The following is a 9,934-nucleotide window of genomic DNA, read 5'->3' as shown; positions in this document are numbered from 1 at the left end:
GTAAGTGAAGAGGAAGACGACGACGACAACGATGATGATAGTTACTTTGATGATAGTGGAGTGGATGAGTGTGTTGATTTGAGTGTTACTTTTCCACCTGAAACATTTTGCTTGGTTACTAATAATGTAGATGCCAAATCATTGGTTACTCCTACAACTGTAGCTGATTTTCAAGATGAGCACTATGAAGATTCCGATGATTTACATACTCCACCACAGAGTGAAGATGAAGAGCTTGGTAAAAACTATCCAATTTTTAAGATGGGTGATGGGAATGCCCGTGTTAAGCACTACCTCACAAAAAGAATTGGAGCCCAGAAGGATCTCATGCAAAGATATAGAGGGAATATATGTCCTATAATCCAACTGCAACTTGAAAAAGCAAAGAGGGTAGCTGATGGATGGGAACCAACTTGGCATTTTGATGATGATTATGCCATATTTAGTGTGACAAATGGAACTGTCACATATAGTGTGAATTTAGCCCAAAAAACATGTGACTGTAGGAAATGGGGTTTAACAGGCATCCCATGTTACCATGCTATTGCAGCCATGTGGTATCACAAAAAAGAACCTGAAGATTTTGTTTCCTGGTATTATAGGTAATAAATTTAGTTTGGATTCGTATCATTAATATTTTACTTCTTATATGTATTATTGATGAGCACATTTTATTTCAGGAAGAGTACTTTCATGGCTACTTATTCTCACATCATTTTGCCAACAAATTGTCCCCAACTATGGCCTATATCAACAACAGAGCCAATCAACCCACCAGCTGAGAGAAGAACTATAGGTCGCCCCAAAAAGAATAGAAACAAGGCTAATGATGAGCCGAAAAATCCACATCTATTACCTAGAGATTTACCAACAGTGAAATGTACAAAATGTGAAAAGATGGGTCATAATAGGAGGACATGTGGAGGAAAACGTGCGGCTGATCGAGCGCTCCCAAAAGGTGGAAATAAGGTGCTAATTGAACTTATTTTTTGGCCTTGAATTTTTGTTTTTGTCATGTATTTATGTTTTTATCTTGTAATTCTGTTATGAATATTTTGTTTTGGGATTCAATTTTTTGATAGAAACAAAAGAAGGGAAAAAAGTCTGATACACAAGGAGCAAATGGTGCTAGTGGGTCTGGAGCTAGTGATTTTGGTGCACAAGGAGGTGATGGGGCTGCCACTGTTTTAACTCAAGGGTCACAACATCCTCCTCCAACCCAAGATTCCAGAGGATAATAGTTTATTAATTAGGGGAATGTTTTTTGATTCAGCTGTTAGACATATATTATTGCAACATTCAGCTGCTATGCTTGTTTTTTTTTCACTCAATTATTAGGTGTATTATTGAACATGTATAGAGTCGTTGTAGCTCTCTTAAGTATGTTTTTTTGATTAAGTTGTTAGGATTATGAACAACTTTTAACCTTGTATTTTGGGATATAACTATGCTAATGATCATCCAAATATTTACAGGTACATTATGTTTTTTTCATGTATTTTTAATGGGATTTTTTTCCCGTTTATACTGTTTTTCCATGTATTTTTAATGGAATTTTTTTCGTTTGTTCTGGTTTTTTTCCTACATTTTTTCTTTATTTTCCAGTATTTTTTAGAATTTTTTCTGCATTTTATGATATTTTTTAAAGTTTTTTTTATTTTTCTAGTATTTTTTAGAATTTTTTCTGCATTTTTTGATATTTTTTAAAGTTTTTTTCGATTTTTTTAGAAATTATTTATTTTTTTTTTGTAATTAAAAAATATTTTATTTAAATAATTAATTAAGTGGATAATTAAATAATATTTTAAAATCCACATCATCACTGACACATCACCCAAAATGCACTCAAATGTGGTGGGGGGCAAAATCCAAAAAAAACTAAAACAGGGGGTAAAACTCCGAGTTTTGAAATAGAGGGGGCAAATTCCAGATTCAATCAAAATAGGGGGGGTAAAACTGCATTTAAGCCTTGAAACAATAAAAACTAAAGGATAAAATTGTAATTTTGATCTTGTGATTAATTGTGGGGTAAATTAATACTCGGTAAATTAATAAACTCTCTAAAATAATAAATTTGTCTGGTCCCGACTTGGGCCAATGTAAAAAATTGAAAAACTCGATAAAATAATAAGATAATAATTTTTCGGGAGATCCCTTTATAATTTTCGGTCCCAAGAAAATCATAAATTAATAATTCATAGAAACTGAAAAAAAAAATATATTAAGAATACATTGAACACATTTGTTCCTCTTGTTTACATTTACTGTACTTCAAAAGTCATTATTGATTTCCAATGCATATGAATACAGTAGTTACTAATTTACGTTGAGCCCCAAGGTTCGCTGCAACGTAATTCTAAGAGGCGTAAACTAATTTGCCTTTTTGTTTGGTATGTACAGTATAATTACTTAAAAACTCTTTAAATTAATAATTATTAATTTATCGATAAATTAATAACTCTCTAAATTAATAAATTTCTCCAGTCCCGACATTATTAATTTATAGAGTTTTAAATGTACATCACAAGTTTTTTTTTTGGTAAGCATCACAAGATTTTTTTTTCTTATTTGCACGTCCAGGAACACAAATTTTTCTTGTTAACATAACTTGTTAATAACCAACCAGGAACACAAATTTTCACGCCCAATATGTTCATGCAAATTATGCCAAATAATTAGGAACACAATCATGTCCTTAAGTTAGTTACAAAACTACCCTTCTTTTTAAAATTAATTTGAATATAGACAAAAGAGTGTTTTAATAAATAACTAGTAGGTGCAATTTGGTAACTTGCACCTTAGTGTTTTTAGCTGGGTGCAAGTTAGCAGCCCCTTATACCCCTATATATATATATATATATATATATATATATATATATATATATATATATATATATATATATATATATATATATATATATATATATATATATATAAAGGTGTTTTGTAAATTAACACCGTTACTAGGTTCAGAGAAGAATTATTTAGCTAGATATTGGGTTGTTTGATGCCAAGCACCAGTTTTCTTGAACTATTTCATCAAACTCTCGAGTATATGAAAGCTGGCAATAGGAACAATTAGACCTAATAAATTAATATATAAAAATAAAAAAACATACATTTACATAAATAAATTGAGGCGAATTCGAACTTAAAATCACAGCAATAAACTTAGATGTGTGAAGTAAAAGGAAGTAGTAATCAAAATCAATGTAACTTCAAGAAACAACAACAAACCTAGATCTAAGTGTGAAGCAATCCACAAGCATAACCAAAGCAACAAAGATAGGAGGATAGAGAAAACCAACACACAAATATCTGTTTACCTAGTCTAAACAAATTTATCCTAAATCCGAGGGAGAGAGAGTAGTTCTCTAATCTACTATGAAAATGAATAACACAAAGAAACTACAAGAAATTAGATTTTAAGCCGACAAAGAACAAACTCTACTTTCCACTCATTTTTTCAAGTCACTCAAACTCGCAATTAATCCTAAGAGAAAACTAGAGAGGAAGCTTTTTGATCCTTCCTCTGATGAGATCTGACTATCAAAGGTGTTTGCGAATTGTTTCCCAACCCAAAAATCTCATCCCAAAGACAATCAACTATTTGCCTCTAAGTTCCCTCATTTGATTTGTCAAGATTCTTTCTCTTGAAGCTACTAAAAAAATTTGAAGAATGAAAGCTTTTATAGTATCTAGTCCCACGCAAAATTGCGCAACGATTTGCTTGGATTGCGCCAATCTGAAGCTCAAACACAATATCGTTGCCAATCCTGATCCACAATCGTGCCATGATTCCTTCCAATCGAGACACGATTCCTTATTAAGGATTTTCCAGTAACTTCATCACCAAATTTTGTACCAATTTCAACACAAACGAACAATGTATTTATACATAAATATCGACAAGGCCATAACTACATGTATCGATGTCACGTCAGTGTTATACACAAAACACATTCAATGTGAAGTGTAGATTACTAATGCCTGTCAGAATCTCTAAATAGTTCATGTCGAGGCGCAAGCTCCCTCCCAAAATTAAAAGTAATCATGTTAATGTAGCAATAAAGTTGACTATCATTTCCCACTACAAAGCTAAAGTGATAAATGTAATTATTTAAGGATGGGGTACAAAGGAACAATTCTACGAGACAATGTTTTTTTTTTTTTTTTTTAATATAATTGATCGGCTTTTCTTAATGGCTTATATGACATTAGAAACACTTTTACTTTAACCTTGCTATTGAAGTCAATGCCAATTTCCTCGTTGATTAATTGTTCCTCTCTCTCACACACACACACTAATACTTACTAGATGCTTGCATGTCCTTCACTTGGTAAAATTATAACTAAACTAATCCCCTGACTGATGTGGAATGAAATCTAGATTTAACTTAATAATAATGATTATTAGTTGGATCTTAATCTTCCATATGTAGAAAGCAACGTCGTGAAAGAGACACACATGTTTCTTTCATCATATCGCTTATTGTTTTGACAAGACAAAAAGATAAACAAGCGTTGCTGTTAACTAAAACACAAGAAATTTGCATGTGCTTGTGTTTCCAACCTCTCTTAATTGGCCAATTTAGCAAGATCAATTTCTTATGGTCTTCTTAGGTTGAATTAAAATTGAGTGAACGTTACTAACTTCATTTAGTTATGGAATTGATTTTAACATGTTTGGAACTTTGGATGTTCAAGGGTAAAAATGTTTTTTTTTTCTTTCAAAAAATTATTTAAATTTAAAGTTAGAATTTGTAGTTTTTAACTTCTATAAATAATTTTAATATGAATTTAGTGTTCAATCAACTTTTACATGAATGTATATAAACATAAAATCACTTTATATTTAATTACTTTTAAGTCATTTTTACCAGGGTTGGTCCTAAGACTTAATTGATGTCGGACGAATCAATAAAGTTGTGACCTTTTAATTATCAAATGTCTTTATTCTTACGTTTTTTTATTGTAAAAGATTCATTCATAAGATTCTCTAAATTTGTAAAAAAAAAAAATCAAATTTTTTTTGCAATAGAATTAATAAAAACGAGTTAAAAAAAATATATGTATATACTACCAACTACGAAGTAGTAATAATAATTTGCTACCCATCTTTAAAAAAAAAAAAAAATTTGCTACCCCTAAAAAAATGGTGTCTTGAATGGCCGTCCATCTACTCCATGCTTAAGGCCAACCTTGATTTTTACAAAATCAATATCCAACAAGTTAAGGTGGGAACTAGCTGGTTACAAATTATATTCCATCATAGTTTTATTATTTCTCCTATTCATCGGAATTTCGTAATTAATATCTTTTTCCTTCGTCTGTGCTTAAATTTAGCACCTTCAACTCATTAAATTCTTAGCTCAAACTAGTTGACCTATCTAACCCAATGAACATATGTTATTTTGAATTTTAAAAAACAACCATGGAAAATATTAAAATCCTACATTTATTCATAAAACTATGAAGGAATGCTAGCTCTGCTTAATTTGTAAGGATAAGAAAACATGTATGCCTTCTAGAATAATCTCATGATTTACTTGGGCCTTTTCTCTAGGAAAAAAAATTCACTTTTGGTGGGAACTTTAATAGTGACCAAATTTTGAAGGGAAATGTTAACGAGTGTCCCCGGGGCACTCTTTAAGACCTTTAAAAGGTAACATTTTTTGAAAATTAATGTAATCATTGCATTGGAAATTGAAATTTTTGACCTTTTTTATGAAATCATTTCTTCTTTTGGAATGCTTAAAGAGTGCCCCGGAAGCACTCGTTAACAAGACCCAATTTTGAAAAACGGAATTAATTTGAAAGTGGTTACAACTGTTCCATCAGTTTCTTGTTGCTTATTTTTAATCAAATTATTTCTCAAATGATAACTATTGCAATTACAGTAAGCAAAGATAGATGATCTGATATGATGAAATTATTATGAATTACATCTATTGCTCTTGTCAATTAGTTGTTTGATTAATGTAGGATTAGATGTGGAAAAGCAATTGTTTTCAGGATAATGCAGAGGCATCTTAGTTTTTCAAGGGCAAACAGATTATGCTCCCTCTATTTCAAATGAACATAATTATGATCTTCCAAATATTTCCATTCATGAATTTTACTTCACAAATTTCCCATCATCATAGTTGTAAGCGTTAATGCTTTCAAACCACCTTTTGCTTTATTTGGATACCATTGTTTACAATTGTTAAAATGATTAAAATACTTTCTACTTAATTAGTACTGCTTGTTATGAAAGCCTTCCACATGATAAGATAGGCTTTGCAAAATAAATGCAAGTTTATAGCAAGTTTTTTTAAGACTATATGAATACCATTTTTTGACGTAATAAAACCAAATTATTAGCGTCATGCAGTCAATAAAGAATACGAGGATCAATGACACATTATATAACTGAACTGAACCTTTGCTCAAAAAAAAATGTTGACTAATTGACCATTAAAACTTTTCTGAATATTCTATTGTTATGTTACTTAATTGCTTATGTGTGTAATCATTTTAATGTAGTAGTTGCCTCTGCATAAGTATGAGAACATCTTTATTTTAATGTAGCAGTTCTGCAGAAGTATGGTGTCCCATACTTGTTGAATTGTTTAAGACTTTGTAAGCTTAGTTGGGTGACTATGCTGCTGTCCCCTTTTTTTCTGTTTTGCCTATATATTGTATCAGAAGCTTTTATTTTGAAGTATGAATGAAATTGCAGCATACTAAACATTGTTATTGTCCCTTTCTCTTCCATTTTTCCTTCTCTAATTTCTGTTTTCTGTTTTTGAGCTTATTGCTTCTGCTGCCATTACAAAAGCTAACAGTGGTATACAGAGCAGTGTTCTTAGAGGCTGTGAGAAAAAGAAAAAAATACACCCAGAAAACTTGTTAGAAATCAAATGGCTACTGGTAGTAATGTTGTAATTTCTATTCCTCAATTTTCTGAGGAAAGTTATCACATATGGGTTGTCAAAATGAAATCATGTTTGAAGTCTTTTGGCTTATGGGATTATGTAGATGAAGACAAGCAGGTTCCACCATTGCACGCTAATCCCACAGTAGCTCAAATGAAACACCATGAGGAGGAGAAATTGAAGAAGGAGAAAGCAGTTTCAGTTCTTCATTCAGCCTTGGCAGATGATGTGTTTACGGGAATCATGCACCTCGAAACAGCCAAGCAAATATGGGATGAGCTGGACGAAAGGTATGCTGGTGATGAAAGGGTAAGATCCATAAAGTTATTGACTCTTAAAAGGGAGTTTGAAATGCTGAAAATGAAGGAACATGAATCTGTCAAAGAATACACCTCAAAACTATCTCACTTGGTGAATCAAATGAGACTTCATGGTGAGGTTGTAGATGACAGCAAAGTAGTGGAAAAGATGTTGATCAGCTTACCCGACAAATTTGAAGCCAAAGTTGCTGCTATTGAAGAGTCATGTGATCTCAAGAAACTAACTGTTTCTGAGATGGTCAGCAAATTGTCAGCTCATGAACAAAGATTCTCTATGAGAATGGATGATGTTTCTGATGGGGCTTTTCAGGCCAACCACAAGCAGTCTGGGCAGAAGAAAAGGAACTACAAACATGGTGGTGATCAACAAGGAAAGAACAAAGATGATGGTAGTTCAAGTGGATCTGCAGCAAAGGACAGGTTCCCTCCTTGTCTAACTTGTAAAAGAACAAATCACTTGACAAAAGATTGCTTTTATAAGGGAAAACCCCAAATTAAATGCAATCACTGTCATCGATAGGGTCATAGAGAGAAGTTTTGTCGATTAAAACAAAACCAATCTCAACCACAACATGCACATCAGGTTAACTTCACTGATGAACAAGCCCATGAAGATCACTTGTTTATGGCCACTCATACATCTAGTTCTTCTTCAAAAGATGTATGGTATGTTGATAGTGGGTGCACAATCCACATGGCAAAAGAACCAAGTCTCTTCACCTCTTTGGACAAAGCGGTACGAACCAGAGTGAAGCTTGGAAATGGAAAAATTGTTCAGGCCAAAGGAAAAGGTACTGTTTATGTTCACACTAGCAAAGGTCCAAAATATATCCATGATGTTTTGTTGATTCCAGATCTGAGTCAAAATTTGCTAAGTGTTGCTCAGTTATTGAAGAAAGGATATTCAATTTCCTTTAAAAATAATGTTTGTGTCATAATGGATTCAACTGATTCTGAAGTTGTAAAGGTTGAAATGTGTGGAAATAGTTTTCCATTAAGTTTGAATCAAGTGAATCAAACAACACTTGTTTCCAAGCATGATGATTCTGCACTATGGCACAAAAGATATGGTCATTTTAATTTTAATGCATTAAAATTTCTGCAATCTCATGATATGGTGAGAGACATGCCAGAAATTAATTGCATTAATGATTTATGTGATGCTTGTCAACTTGGAAAAATGCATAGAAAGTCTTTTCAGTCAACAAATGTTACACGAGCAAAGGAAAAATTGGAGCTTGTTCATACCGACTTGTGTGGTCCTATGAGTATGCCCTCTCTTAGCCACAACAAGTACTTTCTATTGTTTATTGATGATCTGACTAGGATGACATGGGTGTATTTTCTGACAAGTAAAGCTCAAACTTTTAATGTCTTCAAAAAGTTTAGAGCTATGGTGGAGTCTCAAAGTGGCTGCAAAATCAAAGCTTTGAGATCTGACAACGGAAAGGAGTATACTTCCAATGAATTTAATTTGTTTTGTGAAGATATGGGCATTGTACATTAGCTGACAGTGAGCTACACACCTCAGCAAAATGGAGTTTCTGAGACGAAAAACAGAACAGTTATGGAGATGGCAAGATGTTTGATTGCTGAAAAGCAATTACCAAAAGGTTTTTGGGCTGAAGCTGTTTATACAGTAGTGTATCTCTTGAATAGGCTGCCAACAAGGGTTGTTCAAGAAAAAACACCAATTGAGGCATGGATAGGTGTGAAGCCTTCAGCTAAACATTTGAAGATCTTTGGATCAATATGTTATGTTCATGTTGTAGCAGCAAAAAGATCCAAATTGGATGACAAAGCTGAAATGGGGATTTTTCTGGGCTATGCAGCAAGCTCCAAAGGCTATAGAGTGTACAACTTGAAGACAAAACAAATTGTGATCACCAGAGACATTGATGTCGATGAAAATGCATATTGGGATTGGGAAAATGGTGAGGTTCAAAGAAGTACAAAATCTGCTGAAAGTGCTCCTGACAAACAAGAGCACACAACAAATGAAGATGAAAATCAGATAGCTGAATCTGATTCCCCAATTCTAAAGAGCAAATCTCTGGCTGAAGTTTATGAAAATTGCAATTTTGTTGTGAATGAACCTTCTAGTTTTGAAGAAGCTTCATTGATAACAAAATGGAAAGATGCAATGAAGGAGGAGCTGCTAGCCATTAATAAAAATGGTACATGGGAACTCACTCCAAGACCCAAAGATAAAAATGTGATAGGAGTTAAATGGGTTTACCGAACCAAGTTAAATCCTGATGGTTCCATTCACAAACACAAAGCAAGGCTTGTTGTGAAAGGATATTCTCAAATGGCTGGAATTGATTATGGTGATACATTTGCACCGGTTGCTAGGCATGAAACAATTCGGTTGATTGTTGCTCTATCAGCACAATATGGATGGAAAATCTTTCATTTGGATGTCAAATCGGCATTCTTAAATGGAATCATGGAGGAGGAAATTTATGTTGAATAACCTGCTGGTTTTATTGTTGCATGTCATGAAGACAGTGTTTATAGGCTTCACAAAGCCTTGTATGGGCTGAAACAGGCGCCTAGAGCCTGGTACAGCAGTGGTACAGCAGAATTGACTCACATTTTCTACAAAATGATTTCAGGAGGAGTCAAAATGAGCCTACACTTTATGTTAAAGATTGTAGCAATGGGAAGAGGATTATAGTTTCTCTTTATGTT

At 33.0% G+C, this 9,934-nt stretch overlaps 1 protein-coding gene across 1 annotated transcript; it reads left to right on the top strand.

The window, feature by feature from the left end:
* The first annotated feature begins 261 nt into the window (after positions 1-261).
* LOC146909675 (uncharacterized) lies at positions 262-1,478 on the top strand. The gene is made up of 3 exons (XM_085729369.1): positions 262-593; positions 681-969; positions 1,083-1,478. The coding sequence occupies exons 1-3, from the start codon at positions 262-264 to the stop codon at positions 1,236-1,238; spliced, it is 777 nt and encodes a 258-aa protein (XP_085585495.1). The 3' UTR covers positions 1,239-1,478.
* Positions 1,479-9,934: the final 8,456 nt, after the last annotated feature.

The sequence above is a fragment of the Medicago sativa genome, chromosome 7, assembly GCF_051527215.1.
Source record: "Medicago sativa cultivar Bolivia chromosome 7, Bolivia_mono, whole genome shotgun sequence".
Lineage (NCBI taxonomy): Eukaryota > Viridiplantae > Streptophyta > Magnoliopsida > Fabales > Fabaceae > Medicago > Medicago sativa.
The sequence above is the reverse complement of the archived record's forward strand: the minus strand, read 5'-3'. Positions and strand labels throughout refer to the sequence as shown.